Source organism: Oryza glaberrima, chromosome 3, assembly GCF_000147395.1.
Source record: "Oryza glaberrima chromosome 3, OglaRS2, whole genome shotgun sequence".
NCBI classification, from domain to species: domain Eukaryota; kingdom Viridiplantae; phylum Streptophyta; class Magnoliopsida; order Poales; family Poaceae; genus Oryza; species Oryza glaberrima.
Window position 1 is genome coordinate 122625 of NC_068328.1, and position 18910 is coordinate 141534.

The following is an 18910-nucleotide window of genomic DNA, read 5'->3' on the forward strand; positions in this document are numbered from 1 at the left end:
GAATTACCTCCTGAACTATTGCGACAATATACTTCTTGAACCATAAAACCAAACATCTTTCACCCTCAACTTTTCATACCGAACAAATTACCCCTGACTCGCTATGGCGCACATGTGGTTGACCAGTCAGCATAAAAAAATTTAAAAATATAGTGGGCCCACATGTCATATCTTCTCCCATCCTCCATTGCCCACGTATGACATGTGGGCCCACTATATTTTTTTTATTTATTTTTTGCTGACTGGACCATCACTTTTGTGTCACGTAAGACCAAAACCGCTCTAGAGTGAGCTAGTGGGTAATTTATCTGATATAGAAAGTTGAGGTTAAAGGATGTCTGGTTTTATGGTTCAGCGGGTAATTTGTACTGTCACAATAGTTTAGAGGGTAATTCAGACTTTTTCCTTTTATAAAACCCCACCTATTATGGTCAAGTTACACAAAACCACTGAAAAAAAATACATGCAACACATGACCCTAAATATTGTGGTCATACAGTTTCACAAAACCACGTCGTTAACCAATCTTGAAGTATATCAAAATTTTAAAATATTATTGTTACATGGATTCCATATGTATATGTTGTATAAAGAAATCATAAATTCGATATGTAACTATAGAACTCAAAAGTGTAAGTGTGGTAGATCAATGATCAATAATGTGATTATGTAAAACTTTATAGGCATAATATATGGGATTATTTGTCATGTGCAAAAAAAAAACCCTGTGGTTTTACGTAACTTACTCCCTCCGTTCCGAAAAAACGAATATAGGACGAGATGTGACACATATTTTTTTATGGGATAGAGAGAGTAGGTCATACTTCATCTGTCCAAAAAATATAATAACTTTTAGCCTTCAAAATTTGTCCCAAAATATAACTACTTTTCTATCAATATTCTCTTCCCAACTAATCACAACCCTCCACCATTCGTTTTTCCCACCTAACTCTACTACTCATCCAATCACAACCCTTCACCACTCACTTCTACTCCATCTATCCCATTATAATTGCAACCATAAGTTTCCGTGTCTAACTTTTGACCGTCCGTTTTATTTAAAAAATTATGAAAATACTTTAAAAGTTAAGTCACACATAAAGTACTGTTCATATTTCATCATCTAATAACAAACAAAATACTAATAAAAAAATATTTAAAATAAGACGATGGTCAAAGTTGGACACTAAAACCCACAACTACGCTTATTATGGGACGGAGGGACTACCTACTTTCTTATTATAACCGTGTCCAACCCTACAACTTAATCACAACCCTCCACCACTCACTTCTAACTACTTTGTTAATAATCGTGTCTAACCCTAAAACTTACTATTATAAGTACAAAGTGAGTAAATAATAATAATAATAATCGTGGTTAGGTGGCATTTCTTTAAAAAAAGAAAAAAAAAGTTTCCCAACCAATGCCCGCTGGCCCACAAAATCTCTCGGTTGTTGTTTTGTTGTGAGATTAGATTAGAGGGAGATGGGTTTAAGTTAGGGCTTTAAGTTTCCTCCAAAAAAAAAAAAAACCAATCGAATCGCAGTGGCAGCAGTAACTCCGCCTCTCGCCGACGGCCGGCTCCGGCGAGATGATCTCCGAAATCTCCGCGACGGAGGTGCGCCTCCTCCTGCTCCAAGCCGCCGCCGATTCTAACCTCGATTCCGTTCGCCGCCGCCTCTGCCAGGTACCGCGATACACGTTCCGCTCCTTCCTTCCTTCATCCGGAGGCTCATCTCCAAATGTAACCACCACATTCGAGCCCTCTTTTTTCCGCTCTCGCTACCCTTGTAATCCATGCTATTCCTTCCTTGGAGGAGGAGGAGGAGGAGGTTTAGGGCACGCGATCAATTCTTCTCCCTTTCAGTCCCAGGGCTTGTTTAGTTTAATCCTGTCTCATCCAATCTACTACATGCATTCTTTAGCCTTACCTTCCTAACGATAGTAGATTGATTATTGGATGAAGTATTTGCCTTGTTATTATGGCGGCTGTTCAGAGATTCATCATATCCCACATTATTTCCCCGTGCCAATTTGTGCGTTGCTCATGATCATCATGACTTTCATGTTTAAATAATATATATATTGCCTTATAACCTTCCTTTTGTATATGAATGAATGAGTAAATAAACTGTTCATCTGTTTGCCACTAGAATCTTTCTAATGTATTTTCTCTGTTCCATCTTTCTCAGTTAGTCGACTCCGGTCTGGATGGATGCATTTTGCTTCTCCAAGTTTGTTTGGATCAAGTGCTCCTCAAACCTCACCAGCTGGACAAATCTAAACATGATCTTTTATCTGCCGTTTTCAGATACTGTATGGATAAAACATACTTCACCACCTGTTTTTGTGAGGCTCTTGGACGGATGCCTGCCACCCATGGCGATGGCTTCCTCAAAACCTTATCAAATGTCCTGGAACTCTCACCAGCTGAGAGAGTTGGCATTGGACTTGCCCTGTCAGATTCTGAGGATTCAGGCCTCAAGCTCAAAGGTAAACACAGAGTTTGCGTTGGACTTGCTTCTCCCTAATTTTAGATGTTAACCCGCCAATCTCCTTTCTTTTCCTTTCCAGGGCAACAGTTTTCAATTGCTCAAATTGAGGGGTTGTGTTCAAATCTTCTTCAATCGCCATCAAATGACCAAATTCACGACATTGTCATCTTTCTTCACCAGACTGATGGGCTGTCAAAGCATATGGATACTTTTAATACCATTATATCTCTATTCAAAACCAAAGAGACACCGTTTTTTGCTCCTACCCCATTTAACAAGTGCGATATTCAGTCAAGGTATTCCGTTGTTAACTAGCCCAAATTTCTATGCTTTGGTTTCCAAAGGTTTGTTTGTTCACGTGCATCTGCCCCCCTAAATTTTATGTATCACGCAGGCATCTGGACATGTGCTTTGGCAGCATGGATTACGATTCTGAGTTGCTTCTGTCTGAAATTGAGAAAGAAATTACCATGGCAGACATCGTAACTGAGTTGGGTTATGGATGCACAGTTGATACCACTCATTGTAAGGAAATTCTTTCCATATTCGAGCCTCTTGATGATGTAGCAGTATCAAAGTTGGTTGGGGCAGTTATTGGCACTCATAATGTCCTTGTGGAGGCCCACAATACATATGCTATGTTTGTATCGGCTATTAGCAACATGAATGATTCACCTCAATTGACTACATGGAACACTGACGTTCTTGTGGATTCGATCAATGAACTTGTGAGCTATTGACCTCATGATTTTTCATTGCTTCATGTTTCTTCTTTTTCTTTCTTTTTTTTTAAAAAATGCTTTGCACTTAGTTTGGTTCTTCTTCCTGATGCAGGCCCCTAGCACTAACTGGGTGCATGTGATGGAAAATCTTGATCATGAGGGTTTCAATGTTCCTGATGAAGCAGCCTTTTGTTTGCTGATGTCTATATATGCCCATGCTTGCAAGGTATTTGTACAGAGGCTATATTTCTGGAGTTAAAGTTGCTTGTCTGACATAACGATTGAATTATGCAGGAGCCTTTTCCACTTCATGCTGTTTGTGGGTCATTGTGGACGAATACAGAGGGTCAAATTTCATTCTTAAAGCATGCAGTTTCCGTTCCTACTGATACATTTACATTTTCGCATTGTTCGAGGAAGCTGGTACTTATGAAGATACACAACATCACTCATGATAAAACTGTCCGTCTGTCTCCAACAGCACAGTTCGTTCATACATCTTAACATTTGTGGTTTCTTTAGGCATTTCCGGACTTGGCCTGTCCTATTCAAGACAATCATGCTTGGTTCTGCCTTGACCTTGTGGTGGTTTTATGCCAACTTGCTGAAGTTGGACACACCGTGTCAGTACAATCAATGCTGGAGTATCCTCTACAACATTGTCCTGAACTCTTAATTGTTGGTCTTGGACACGTTAATGTATGACTTTATACCCCATTAATAATCTATGTTCAGTTTCATTACCTTTTTTCTGTTGTGAAGCTTTTTCCCCTATGCTGTGCAGACTGCGTATAATCTCCTCCAATATGAAGTGCAGTCTCGTGTATTTCCTGCCATACTGAAGGATGCTACAAAAAGCAATGTGGTGAACTATCTCTGGCAGATTAACCCATCCCTCACTCTTCGAGGATTTGTTGATGCTCATTCTGATCCAGATTGTCTTCTGAGGATTGTTGATGTGTGTCGAGACCTGAAGGTCTGTACATATATGGTTATTTACATTATCGGTTGCCACAACTAAACAATGTCATTATAGCTTCTTTAGTATCTCCTTTATTTTGTTTTCTCTTCACAACCGCATAGAATAATAAATAACAAGTTTTCCTGGAGATATTGACCAATAATACTGGCTGTTTGCACAAATTTATCACGTATGCTTCTAGTATAGACTGTTTGGTTTTTGACACCAATGTCGCCGACTAACACTGGCTGGCTTGGCAGTGTCGAGCAAAAGCTGACTAGCCTGTAAGTTGTAACATCCTTGTGGACTAACTCTGACAAGTTGACTAACTAGTGGCTGCTGGTATGGTGACTTGGCGAGGCTATGCTGGTACCATGCAACTGCTGCTGGTAGCCCAAGGATCAGGAGACAACACAGGAGGGAAGAGGAGGTAGAGTTGTAGTAGTGAAGGGAAGAGGTAGGAAGAGTTATTGAAGTGGACAGAAGACTGTGTGAGGAGAAGTCTTGACATTGGCAGAATTCACTTGAGAAAAACACAATGATAGTGAAAAAAGAATGAACAGGGACCAGGACAAGGTCTATGCCAGTGATTGGTGGAGACGGCTCCATGTGGGTTGTACCAGGGCCCAATTGCAATTATGCAATCCTAAACCCAAACCTGTGGCCACCACCTTAATACTGAGCTCCTCTTCCTTTTCCTTTTCTCGATTGGAGGCCATAGGGACTGTAACAATGCAGCCATGCAGGCAACATAAACTGAAGAAGCGGGTGTTCTTCCCACTTCGATAGGGCTGCCTTTGACCTTCTAGTAGTCTTCCATCTCCTCACTTTCTCTTTGGACCATCTCTCTTTTTCACTCATATCTATCCGTGATTGAGTGTTAGTGATAGCAGACAAGTAGTGTCGACAGTAACAGGTAGGCAGCCAGCCAGCGGTTGCAATATGTTGTCATGTCGATCACTAGTCAGCAAGTTTGTCCTCCAACAATTCGGATCAACATATGGACCCAACAAATACACAGTGTTCAAATTTATTCTCCTAATGTTGTAATGTCTTCTCGGTTTTGCCATTTTTCATTTGTTTCATTCAGTTACTTTTTCTGGTTGAAACAGATCCTATCTGCTGTGCTTGATTCTACCCCTTATGCATTCAGCATTAAACTGGCTGTTGCTGCCTCTAGGATAGACCATAGCCATCTTGAGAAATGGTTGACTGCAAAGTTACGTGTCTGCAAAGACGATTTTCTTCAGGTAATATGCATTACTATGCTCCTATATCACTTCATCTTATTTATACAAGTTTATGTTATTCCATGTGTTGTATTGTTCAATTCTGTTTTCATTTGCCATCTCTAAGCTCTAGCTTCCCTATTACTCCCAGGATTGTGTTAGTTTCTTGAAAGAAACTATGAGCAATGCATCTTGTGCTCTAGAAGGTACAATTCAAGAATCTCAAGCTGTTGTTATGAATATATATCGGGAGTATTGTCCTCACTTTATAAAGGTTCGACCTATTCTTTTATTCTTATACTTTTGTAATTGATCATTGGCATTTTGGGGGTTGTCATTATGGGCACCTGTGATGCACAATTGCAGATTCTTCAGTATCAGTCAGGGCATCTCTTGTCCAATCAAAAATTGGATGAACTGAGAAAATCATATATTTCTTATGAGTTGAGAAATCATGATTCTGTTGTAAGGGGGATCCCTACTTCAGATAATGTTGAAATGGAGGCAGATGCTTATTTTCACCAGATGTTTTCTGGACAGATAAGCATTGCTGCAATTGTACAGATGCTATCTCGCTTCAAAAATTCTCCAGAAAAAAGGTGCATTTCTGAGCTCAGTTGGAATAGCCAATGATCCATAATCTGTAGCCCTTCTGACTTAATATGTGGTTCATGCAATCATGTCAACACACTGAAAAATTATTTGGAAGGGTTACAATGATGGTTGTATTAACTGATATTTATATAGTATGAAAAATTCCACATGCTAGATTATAGCTGACCCAAGTGTGAGAACACCGTTCTTTCACTAAGGGCAGACAACACAACACACAACATTTACTGTTTTGAGTACTGACCATAGAAGGGGCCTTCCTAGTATTCTCTGCGTTTTACTGTCTCAGCTGCTGACAATTGACTACCTAGTTTCATGGATGACCAGGGAGCAATTGATTTTTAAGTGTATGATATCAAATATGTTTGAAGAATACAAATTCCTCCCGAAGTATCCTGATAAGCAGCTTAAACTGTCAGCTCTTTTGTTTGGTAAGTGTATCTCTCCTTAACTACACCATAAGCTATACATAGTATATGACCACAACCTGAGGTATTTTCTCTTTAGATCACAGTTATATGTAATGAAACTCTGTGCGCACAATCTGTTTTTCTGCTTATTATTGCTTAGCAATCTGTGTTTATTTTCAGTATTTTGATCGGGTTAGAACTATGACACGCACATGTTCTCTAGTTCCTATAAAGAGAAATATATATATGCTTCCATCAAGAGCTATCTTACTTTCCATCCATGTAATACAAATAGTAATTACAGTACACTGATGCTTTTGTACAATCCATTTTTGTTCTATCTGTAACTGGCATGTTTGCAACATGTTTTTAGGAGTTGACAAAGACAATTCTGTGACTTACATGCCGATACACAGCATCTTTTTTTGGTCTTATTTCCTTACACATATGCGTTCAGTTTCCCATAATATTACATACAATAAAGATTCACACTGTACCCATTTCTGCAGCACCAATTTGAATTAGGAATATAATTGTTTATGTTTGAAATGAAGTACTTGATTCCTGACATGAAATTTTCTAATGAAGTGTGATAGTCATCATGTGCTCCATTGTCTTGTTCCATTAACACAGTTTCATTTTTGCAATAGGATCTCTTATTAAGCATCGACTTGTGACTCACCTTGAGCTCGGAATTGCTCTACATGCTGTTCTTGATGCCTTGCACAAATCTGTTGATTCAAAGGTGGACTATATTCTCTTTTTCTCTTGGCATCTCCATTTGTTTTGTCTGTTCTTCAAAATATGTAATGCTGATATTGCTTTCGGGTGCAGATGTTTATGTTTGGCACAACAGCATTGGAACAGTTTATGGACCGTCTTATAGAGTGGCCAGACTACTGCAATCATATATTGCAGATTTCACATCTTTGTGGGGCACACACTGAAATGGTCTCAGCAATTGAGAGAGCCCTTGCTAGGATCTCATCGAGCCAGAATGAGCTCAGCGTTAACATCTCAGTCTCTTCTGAGCAGCATGTCACTGGTTTGGCACCGATTGAACCAATAGAGGTAACTAACTTGTCACCAAAATCTTACTAGCCTTCAATATCTTTTACCAAAGGTAAAATGCAAGTGCATTTGCCAGTTGGAGCATAAATTTATTTACTCTTAACTGAGCCGTTCGACAAGGTTAGTGCAGTCTTTTGCGCTATTCTTGCGAAGATGCTACAATGGCATGCATCTAAGAATGAGAACTTTAATTTGGAACTTGTTTCTAAGAATGAAGAAATCATGGGGAGAGCTTTAGTTTGGAACTAACGAATGGAAATGGAATGTTTCTTAAAATGCTGTGTTATGTTACCAAAGTTCCTGGATCGATGGGTCTTGGAATGGTATCACGGGCAGTGGCGAAGCCACCAGGGGTCCCGGAGTGGACCTGGCACCCCCCATTGGCAAACAACCCCCATCCCCCCACCCTCCATCCCATGTAATCAGCAAATTAGTTTGGCAATTGAGTGTAGCTAACTTGGTTAATTGTAAGCAATGAGCCAATTGTAACTCTCACCAGTTAGAAGGATGAATGGGCACGAGGTTGTGTCATCCATATATGGAATGACTCAATTTTAAAGTGGTGCTATTTAATGATCCATTTTATTTTTCAAATGGTGCCTTTTATACTATACTACATTATATTAGCGTGCACACAAACATATATAAACAATAGAATATGTTGAAATATTTCAAAACCATATGAGCAATTAAATTTATGTATATATTAATGTGAACTGTAAATCGTATATATCTGATAAATATAAGAGGGGTGAATGGGCGAGGCCGAGGCTAGTTGTGGTCTACGGGTCCTCGTTCTTTGCTCTTGCAGCTGATTTCCATGATATGACATCAATCACACATCCACACCACCATTCACCGAGCCATCGGTGAGTTCTTACTAATAGATTGGTCTCGTGGCTGGCACCCCTAATTGCTAAATCTTGGCTTCGCCATTGATCACGGGACGTTACTTTTTTAAGGTTTTAAAGCAGGGACAAGATTGTTCTCGCGTTCCTGGGACGGGAACAACATTCCTAGGATGAGGAACACGGCATAGTTCCACATTCCCAGTGACTTGTGCTTAAACCTTTGTTGGGATGAAAAAATTGCGTAATATGCATACTGATTTGATATGTTGTCACTGACATGCCCTTTTACTTGAATGCCTTGACTGGGTTTCATATTTCATTGCAAGTGACATGTTGGATTTATGCAGGCTTCTGATCAACCATCTTCATTACCTTCCCCTCATCAATTGTCCAGTGTGCCATCTACTATGCATGCTACTGTTTTTTCACATCCTCAAAGTTCCTGCTCAGGTGACTTGATAGCTTAACATCCTGGGAACAGTGGCGACTCATTTATTTTTACTTCTGTAGAGCTTATTCTTAAATATTTATATGTTTTTTCGAGAGAAAAATATTTATATGGTTGACCACATCTTTTATAGGGTTGCCTCGACAGCCTTCCAATTCTACAGGATTTGGAACTCCTTTAAATATTGGGACACTTGTAGCAGCAGCAGAGCAAAGATACACATCCATTGAGGTTGTTTTTTTTAAATGAACTTTTTTCCCATAGCATATGCCCCTGTAGGAGGAAACATAACTTGGGCTCACTGATTGATTCTTTTTTCTTCACCTAGTCTCCTCCATCTGAAGTTCAGGACAAGATCATGTTTATGATTAATAATATATCAATCTCAAACATGGAGGCTAAGGCAAAAGAATGTATTGAGGTACTCCCAGAATGTTATTATCCTTGGTTTGCACAATCCATGGTCATGAAAAGGTACCGTATTAATATTTCTCCCTTTCTATTTTTGTGATTTTTGTGAATATATCGAATTATAATTATATGTTTATCTTGGCAGGGCAAGCATTGAACCAAATTTTCATGACTTGTATTTGAAGTTCTTTGTCAAAGTGAACTCAAGATTCTTAAACAAAGAAGTACTGAAGGCTACATATGAGAACTGCAAGGTTGGGTTGAGTTGTTAACTCGTAATCTATATCTCTTTTGGTCTTGTGGTAACAGCTCTGTCGATACTTACAGTTCATATTTATTTCAGATATTGTTAAGATCGGATCTTATCAAATCTAGTTCTGAGGAACGCTCCTTGCTAAAAAATCTGGGAAGCTGGCTAGGAAAATTCACCATCGGGAGGAACCAGGCATTACTAGCTAAGGAAATTGACCCAAAAGTTCTTATTGTAGAGGTACTACTTTTCTAGTAGAATCTGTAATTTTATTTATATGATGTTATATTTTTTATTTGTCCAATTTTTTTGCCAATCCTTCCCAGAGTAAGAACTTCATCAAATATTAATGTTCTTAATCCTCACTGAATTATGTGCTGGAGCTATGAAATTCTCCTTCTACATGCTGTGGACGACTTAGTTTGGATTTATAAATTACTTATAAAGTTTGCAATTCATCAGTATTTTGTGTTGCATGAATTGGAATTATTCTATGCCAATTGGTACTCCCTCTATTGATATTTCGAGGTCCAGTACATAATTCAGTGAGGATTAAGAATGCACTGATTAATTACTATACATGATACCCTGCGCTAACAACTTAACATCATTGTGGCTTACCTCTGTACTTAATGTATTTGTGGCATGAAGCAAGTGCATGCGTGCATACTGCTGCATGCTGCTGCGGTGCTGCCTAGTTCAATTTCACCATGTGTGCGTCATTTATGAAAGCCATGTGGAGTATTAAGTGCAAGCATCCAATTGAATTCTATCTGAAGATGTTTTAGTGCCATCTATTGAAGTGAATTAGGTATTAGAGGTACACGTACACAAAAGATATGATAGTATGTGCAACACAATTACAAAAATTATGCAGCATTATGCAAGTATTTGCTTTCCAATCAGACAATCTTGTCTTTTGATCTGTTTTCAGGCATATGAGAAAGGACTGATGATAGCAGTCATTCCATTCACTTCAAAGGTTTGGATTGTTCTCGTCTCTATAGAACATGTTACTCAGGCATGCTTATTATCATAACCAGTAATTGCACTGCAGATTCTTGAACCTTGCCGGTCAAGTATAGCATACCGTCCTCCAAATCCCTGGACAATGGGGATTCTTAGTCTGCTTGCTGAGATCTATAATCTACCAAACCTCAAGATGAATCTAAAATTTGAGATTGAGGTTGTGTGCATCCTTTTTCCTTGGGACTAATTAGGTAGGTATTGTTTATTAACAATATTAGCTAACTGTCATTATTTTGGATTTCAGGTTCTGTTTAAGAACCTTGATGTGGATCTGAAAGATGTAAACCCAACTTCCCTCCTTAAGGATAGAGTATGTGAAGTTGAGGGAAATCCAGATTTTTCAAACAAAGATGTTGCTGCATCTCAAACCCAAATCTCTTCGGGCATCAGTCGCTCAACAAACCATGTGGAACTGCAGTCAGTTATCAGTAGCACTTCCCATGCTGTGAGCCTTCCAAATGTACTAAATCAGGCTGGCTTTGAGTTTAGCTTATTAATTATAACGGCATACATTTAATTTGGTTACTTTTTATGTTTGCAGTATGCAACTCCTCATCTTCCTTCAAATAGCATGGTAGAAGATGACAATGTTGCTTTCATGATTCCTAAGCATGTTTCCTCGCATACTTTGACCCAGGTTTCACCGTCAGAAACAGCATTGGCATCACAATCTCCATTTTCTCTTACTCAGGTTTGCTTCACTTCTATTGTAAGCCGCTGTTTGAAACACAGGAATTTTCTGATTCCAATGGGAATTGAACTGTTTCTCATGACATTCCTATGAAATACCAAATTGGGCCCAATAAATTTCCATGTACCTTATGTTGTTAGCTAGATTCGTTTTATCTGATTGTCTTTTGTTGCTCTAGCTTGTGAAATTGATACCACATGATGAGATACGCTGCAAAATAAGTTCGAAACTTGGCTCTCTTGGTCGACAATTGCAATACAGCAAGTACGTTGAATATTTCTACAAGTTAGATGCCTTTGTTGTCTGCATTCATTTTGCTGAAGAGCTGATAAATCCTGATCTATTACAGAATCATGGACACAGCTTTGGACAAGGCTATTAAAGAGATATTGTGCCCTGTTGTTGAAAAAAGTGTGGGCACAGCAATCCAAAATACAAAAAAACTTATTCTGAAGGTTACATTTCTGACATGTGTTAAGAAAGAATTGTTGTTATTAATGGAGCTGTTGATATCCTGCTGATACTTTTACTTTGTCAAGGATTATGCACTGGAGTCAGATAACAATACCATAAAATCTTCTGTACATTCAATAGCCAGGACAATAGCTGGAAATCTAGCCTATGCTAATTGCAAGGTGCTGCTTAATGCCTCTAAAACTTGTTCCTCTGTGCACTATTGCTGTTTCTTCTGTAGTTTGATACTTTGATTTTGTTACTCCCTCCGTTTCAGGTTATAAGACGTTTTGACTTTAGTCAAAGTCAAACTACTTTAAGTTTGACCAAGTTTGTAGAAAAAAAGTAGTAACATTTTCAACCTAAGACAAATTTATTATGAAAATATATTCAATTATTGATTTGATGAAACTAATTTAGTATTATAAATATTACTATATTTGTCTATAATAAACTTAGTCAAACTTGAAACAGTTTGACCAAAGTCAAAACGTCTTATAACCTGAAATGGAGGGAGTAATTTCATTCTATTTTTTATAATCATATTATATATTTTTCTCTTTTGTAGGAACCTCTTTGTGTTGCACTAACAGATCATCTTCAAAGTCAGATTCAGACGCTCACTAGTAACAACAAAACTATCAAGCAACTAATCGATGTTCTAATCAATGATAACCTGGATCTTGGCTGCAGAATTATTAAGTCTGTTGCAATGTGCAAGGTATCTCCATGACTTCTTACAAAGTGCTACTCAGCAACACATACTGTTTCCACTATGATGATATATATATGTTATGTTGGGGTCTATACCTTTCAAGCGAGTTTGGAAAAAAATAACTTCTTAAAAGTTTGATACATTACCATAAGTTATATAATAGAACAGGATCTTCTATAGGTGCTTCTAAGTGAAAGGGACTGTAGCCTAGCGGTTACAGTGCTTAAGTAGCATCTGTAGGTCATGGGTTAACTCCCCACAGGAGCACATTTCTTTTCTGTTCTTTTTTTAAAGGAGCTCTCGAATTTCAGGCCTGGTTAAAAAAGGTCACTTTTTGGCTCCTCGTAAAAACACGTGTAGGGGGCAGGGTCCTCAAAATCACTGGTTAAGGACCGATCCATAGGGGGTGGGTCCTCAAAAGCTGGGTTCATGGCCTTTCTCGGCTGTTTTGGTTGAGGTTTTTTCTTCTCAATAAAAAGCTGTGGGGGCGGTCCTTCCCCCACCAATCAAGTTTTTTGTTTTATAGGTGCTTCTAAGCAGCACATGTTACAATGACTTTATGATAAGCTACAGGAATGTTATGCTTAACATTATGTTACCTACTTACCTCTGACCTTTCCTTTTGCAATTAAGATTGGGCACAAGCCCTTAAGCATTACAGCCAAGCAATATGTTTCCATTGCAATGGCGATGCATTTGAGTTTCTTGTTGTGGCTTCATGACATGACATAATGTTGTCAGGCTATTGAAATGATTGACGAAGAAATAACAGAGTCTTTTCCACTACAAAAGAAACAAAGGGAGGCAGCTGGCTCTGCATACTGTGATGCTTTTACCCATGCTCAGGGTCGATTTGCACATGAACCTGAAGCACTGCGTCCTAAACATGAGCATCTATCTGTTGCCCAACAAGTGTACGAGGTGTAGCAGCAAACCATAAATTCCTTAATTGAGATTAACATGTGATATTTCCATGCTGTACACATGAGTATCTGTACTTTGCTTTGTTGATGTCAGGACTATGTTCATGTATGGCAGAGCCATAGCCAACATGTTGACGCTTCATGTTTTGGTCAGTCTGGTAAAGCTACTTGCTCAAGCAATTTTATTGTACCTCGAGCATACAGTCCAAATTCAGCATCAGCGACCTCCAGTGATTGTACTGCTGCTCAAACTGCTCCATTTATATATAAATTGACAGAACTGTTGTCTGAGGAATTGATCGCAGAACCTTCGAGGTACACAGGCTTTGGCTTCCTAGTTCCTTATGTATGCCTTATGTAGAAGTTGTCAGCACTGGATTGATAAATCTGTAATGCCTCCTGTAGTGTTTGTCCTGCTCAAGTTGGTCTCTGTGACTCTTCTGCTCTACATGGTGGACCCAGTGGTGTTACATCAACTTTTCCTCCAGAGAACAATTTTCATGTGGGTGGAACTATGGTCACAGCCAAACTTTTCTTGTCAACTTCACAGCTAAACTTTTCTGCCTTGCTAAACATACTTTTGGAGCAAACATATATCTTGAATCTTGATAAATCATACTACCTCCGTTTTTTAATAGATGACGCCGTTGACTTTTTCTCACATGTTTGACCATTCGTCTTATTTAAAAAATTTACGTAATTATAATTTATTTTGTTATGAGTTGTTTTATCACTCATAGTATTTTAAGTGTGATTTATATCTTATACATTTGCATAAAATTTTTGAATAAGACGAATGGTTAAACATTTGAGAAAAAGTCAACGGCGTCATCTATTAAAAAACGGAGGGAGTAGATGATACTGTTGCTGCTATATAATACGAAATCTGGTGCATTCAGATTTTCTGTAAATGATTTGTATACAGTTTATACTTTAGATGACATATTTTTCTCTTAATTATGTATATTGCAAAATTTTGATGTGTTACGTTGGTTGATAGGTTGAGCGCCTATTTAATGACTGGTGCCATACATGTGATCATCCAAGTTCTGCTGATGTGGCATATGGCCGTTTTGTTATGCATCTGCAACAGATTGGCGTGTTGATGGGAGATGATATTACTGAGCGCTTCTTCCATATTTTCACCGTGATGATTCTAGCTTGTAATTGTACTAGATTTGTTCTTCAGTTTTCTATTCTTGAGTATTTAATGTTCGAGTCAAACAGGAACTTGCTGTTAAACACTCTCTAGTCCCCAATCAGATTGTTGCTACTGGTGGAGTGTCTCAGAAGTCATCACAACAACTCAAAATTTCATATTTCCCAATTGATTCTTTTTCGAAGCTTGTAGCTATGGTGCTCAAGGTATTTCTTTCTACACTTATTGCTTATAGCTTTGAATTTTTTTTAGAAACCCAGTGGGTTATTACATGCTGGCTTGGTTATGCAACTGCCATGTAAATATCTTTTCTAGTTATGAAACTATAAGCGAATGCACAATTGAATCCAGGCATGCTGTTAGATTTTTGTCTTTTAAATCACAAACAAAGGTATTATTCATCTTGTAGTGAATGTGTCCACATTTTCTTGTTAAGAACAATTTCCTGTTGATAGCTACAAACATTAAATTTAGTAGAGTTACATTTTGATTTTACTGATGCCATGCCCTACAGTTATTGCAATCATGTCAAATGATACTGTGATTTTTTATGTCTTCAGTACTCATCTGCTGAAACAGGACCAAATAAATGCAGCCTTCTTCCCAAGGTTACTTCCTAGTGCATATTAGTTGTAATCTTCGGATGTTCAAGTATTCACAGCCCCCAATCCGAAGTAATACCCTTCGATTTTTCATGTCCAGATTTTGTTAGTGGCAGTTAGGATCATTCAGAGAGATTCTGAAGAGAAGAAAGCATCATTCAATCCCCGGCCATACTTTCGGCTTTTTATAAGTTTGCTATATGATCTTATTTCTTCTGATCTCCATAGTGATGGTGCTAATTTCCAGGTACACTTCCTTTTAACAATGTACAGTTGCAGTACAATCAGTAACATAACAATTTGGTTTGGTGTAACAGGTTTTGATTGCATTTGCAAATGCATTCCATGCACTGCAACCCTTGAGAATTCCTTCCTGGAGGTCTGTTCGACACTTTTGACCCCACATATCAATTTCCTCATTCTATGTCAAACCCTGCCTTAACGGGTTTCCTGTAACTAATGCTTGCAAATGCTTACAGTTTAGCACCAAAATGGATTATAAATCCAATGTGCACCAAAATATATTATAAATCCAATGTGCTGAACAAAATGTTTAGCTTCTAAATGTAAAAGTGACATATACTATTCTGTCCATATCCTTAGCAGTAGAAGCGAACCATACCCTGTCAACTCCTGAACATTTTCCTTTTCCAAGTGCTTTGTTGAATTAACCCTTTGTACACCCTTGTAGTCTCTGTCCATGAGATATAGTGATACACCATGTGCCCATGTGGAGGCACATATAGATGCTACTACCTCTATCCCAAAATATAAGTTTTGGGGTTGGACACGGGTATTAAGAAAACAGGTGAAATTGAATGTGTGAAGGTTGTGACTGGTTGATAAGAGGATGTATGTAGAGAAGTAGTTATATTTTAGGACAGAGGTAGTAATATGCAATGAACTGGTATCCTCATACTTTTTGTGAGATAGCATTGAATTGGATGTACAGGGTGGGCTTTCCCACCCTCGATAACTGCATCGACACACTAACTTTTTTACTGACCAGTGAGAATCACTTCACCTATGCCCCTCCATACCCAACGGTTTACTGCCTATGCTTCCTTTTACTTGATGTTTTGGACATCGACACGGTCTACAACAGTCCAATACACATGTTTAATCACTATTTTTTTCAATGCTATACTTATAAAAAATATTAAAATAAAACTACACAATAGTGTTTTTTTATGTAAAATCTATTAATATCATTTCACATATTAAATTGATGTCTTATATTAAAGATTTAAAATTTTGAGGTTCGACTGCATGGGTTCTAGGACGACATCCATTTAAGAACGGAGGGATTTTATCTGCAGTAGCATTTCACCTCTATGTAAATGAGCACAGAGCAACTAACTTCAGTTACTACACGAGTTAGAACTGACTTACAACAGCAAAATCAAGCTACAAACTCACACCATACATTGCTAACATGTGGGGTTCCTCAGCAGATAATTTCTAACAGCATTTTTTTAATTACTAAACGTTTTTGGGTGAATGGCTTATGGTTTGTAGAATGCATATTATTTCGATATGCCTTATAAAGAATATATCTGCTGCCTGACTCTCTGAACTGAATTAGTTTATCTAATTAATATTTATCTGTTATAGCTTTGCTTGGCTTGAGTTGGTGAGTCACAGAACTTTCATGCCAAATCTGTTGATGTGCGATTCGAGAAAAGGGTGGCCTTTCTTTCAGCGTCTAATTCTTGATCTGTTCAAATTCATGGAGCCATATTTGAGAAATGTTGAACTTGGAGAACCAGTAATATTTTTTTGTCTCTAAACTAAGCATTATCGCTTCAGTTCTTATATGTTTTTCTTTTGCCCCAGTTCTTATATGTTTTTTTCTTTTCCATAGATGTGTCTTATGTACAAAGGAACTATGAGGGTGCTACTTATACTACTGCATGACTTTCCTGAATTTCTGTGCAATTACCACTTCAGTTTCTGTGACATGATTCCTTCCAGTTGCATTCAAATGCGCAATGTCATTCTTGATGCTCATCCACAAGACATGAGAGTGGTAGATCCAGCTAGTCCTAATTTGAAGGTAGCCATTTGTTTTTACAATAATATTTTCTTCATTCTCCTAACTTTAGTTAGAGATTTTTGTTTTTGACTGAAATACTTTTAGGGCTTTGCCTGACAGTTGAATTATATTAAAAAGAGTAAATTTCACAAAACTACACATTTTGTGGTCCAAGTTGAAGAAAACCACGTACACTTTGACACTTAGCACTTAAGTACATATATTTTGATAGTGTAGTTTCACAAAACCACGCTATCAATGAATGGATTCACTCGCGAGATGACGTGGTTGTTTCATCTAGGACGAGGATGTGGCATCATATTACTAGCCATGGCACGAAATTAATAGGATGCCACGTCCTCATCCTAGATGGAACAACCACGTTCATTGATAGTTCATTGATAGTGTGGTTTTGTGAAACTATACTACCAAAATATATGTACTTAAGTGCCAAGTGTCAAAGTGTGTGTGGTTTTCTGCAACTTGGACTATAAAACATATAGTTTTGTGAAATTTACTCTATTAAAAAAGAAGGAATATTTACATCATAAAAAGAAAAAACATCCAATAATCTAAATGAATTGTATCCAATCAAAAACTGGCTGCTTTAAACTAAAATTCATCCTGCAAGTATGTAAGAGGACATCATTTTTGAACAAAATCTTCCAGCTTGAGATACTAGGACTTCAGTTAGAGAATATTTATTTAATTAGGCCTACTGTTTATTAACAGATTGATCTGTTACCCGAAATTTCAATGGCTCCACAAATCATGTCGGATGTTGAGGGTGCTCTGAAATCAAAGCTGATGAAGACTGAGGTTGATGAGTACTTCAAGGTGATACAATTTACACGTATGATTTTGTAGTGTGTGAATTAGCCTTCATTTCATATGCTTGGTGGCTCCTTATTGGTATTGTGCAGAAATCAGAAGGCTCTTTGTTTCTTAGTGATCTGAAGCAAAAGTTATTGCTGCCACAAAATGAAACTAGTGTTGCCGGGACACGCTACAATGTTCCTCTCATTAATTCGCTTGTTCTCTATGTCGGTATCCAAGTGAGTTTAATCTTATCTTGTTCGATTTTATCTGACCTTTTGTCTGCAATTCTACCCTTAACCTTGTGTATGCATAAATGTTCAGGGTTTGCAACAGCAACAAACGGAGTCTAGTGCATCTGGTCCAGCAATCCATACTGCCCACATGGATATTTTCAGAACTCTTATGGCAGACTTGGACACAGAGGGCCGGTACCTTGTTTTGAATGCAATAGCTAACCAGCTGCGTTACCCTAATATCCATACACACTGCTTCTACTTCATCATCCTGCATCTGTTTTCAGAAGCTACCCAGGTATTTCAGATAGCTCATTCCTCGAGTTATTGATTCTCTTGTTTATACTGTTGTTTGCGTTAAGAATATATAAACATCGCAATGGGAATATGCAGGAAATTATCCAGGATCAGATAATGAGGGTTATCTTGGAACGTCTAGTAGTGAGACGTCCTCATCCTTGGGGCTTACAAATGACTTTGGTTGAACTGATTAAGGTACGTGCATGGCGTGTCTATCTGTCTAGTTTTGATGCTTAAATGAGAAAACTTAGGATGATGATGATGATGATAAAATGATGTTTCAGAATCCACGTTACAAGCTGTGGAGCCGACCTTTTATACGCTGTGGACCACAGATTGACAAGGTGCTGATCGAGTTTGTTGATATGTTGGATGACCCGAGATTGACCTCTTTATACTCGTCTTTTCGCTCAATTAATTGAGCATACTCGTCTCAATTCTGCGAGATGTACTACAGTACTAGTATCTATTATCTCTGGGAGCTCGGGGA

General features: G+C 38.1%; 1 protein-coding gene across 4 annotated transcripts; it reads left to right on the top strand.

The window, feature by feature from the left end:
- Nucleotides 1-1540: 1540 nt before the first annotated feature.
- LOC127765359 (uncharacterized) lies at nucleotides 1541-18857 on the top strand. 4 transcript variants are annotated; one of them, XM_052290237.1, is made up of 42 exons: nucleotides 1541-1688; nucleotides 2194-2494; nucleotides 2576-2792; nucleotides 2891-3224; nucleotides 3331-3444; nucleotides 3513-3641; nucleotides 3741-3917; nucleotides 4003-4194; nucleotides 5292-5429; nucleotides 5560-5682; nucleotides 5775-6007; nucleotides 6348-6451; nucleotides 7081-7175; nucleotides 7265-7501; nucleotides 8700-8802; nucleotides 8934-9031; nucleotides 9129-9274; nucleotides 9357-9465; nucleotides 9555-9701; nucleotides 10396-10443; nucleotides 10519-10647; nucleotides 10735-10950; nucleotides 11032-11181; nucleotides 11360-11445; nucleotides 11531-11636; nucleotides 11721-11816; nucleotides 12203-12355; nucleotides 13091-13270; nucleotides 13367-13587; nucleotides 13678-13774; nucleotides 14273-14419; nucleotides 14500-14637; nucleotides 14992-15039; nucleotides 15134-15280; nucleotides 15351-15412; nucleotides 16648-16801; nucleotides 16898-17089; nucleotides 17801-17905; nucleotides 17992-18123; nucleotides 18209-18418; nucleotides 18514-18615; nucleotides 18705-18857. In XM_052290237.1, exons 1-42 carry the CDS (start codon nucleotides 1593-1595, stop codon nucleotides 18840-18842), a joined length of 6150 nt encoding a protein of 2049 aa, XP_052146197.1. In that variant the 5' UTR covers nucleotides 1541-1592; the 3' UTR covers nucleotides 18843-18857. The 4 variants fall into 4 exon arrangements, with proteins under 4 accessions (XP_052146197.1, XP_052146199.1, XP_052146198.1 ...); XM_052290239.1 differs by having other exon boundaries at nucleotides 11128-11181; XM_052290238.1 differs by having other exon boundaries at nucleotides 10735-10935.
- Nucleotides 18858-18910: the final 53 nt, after the last annotated feature.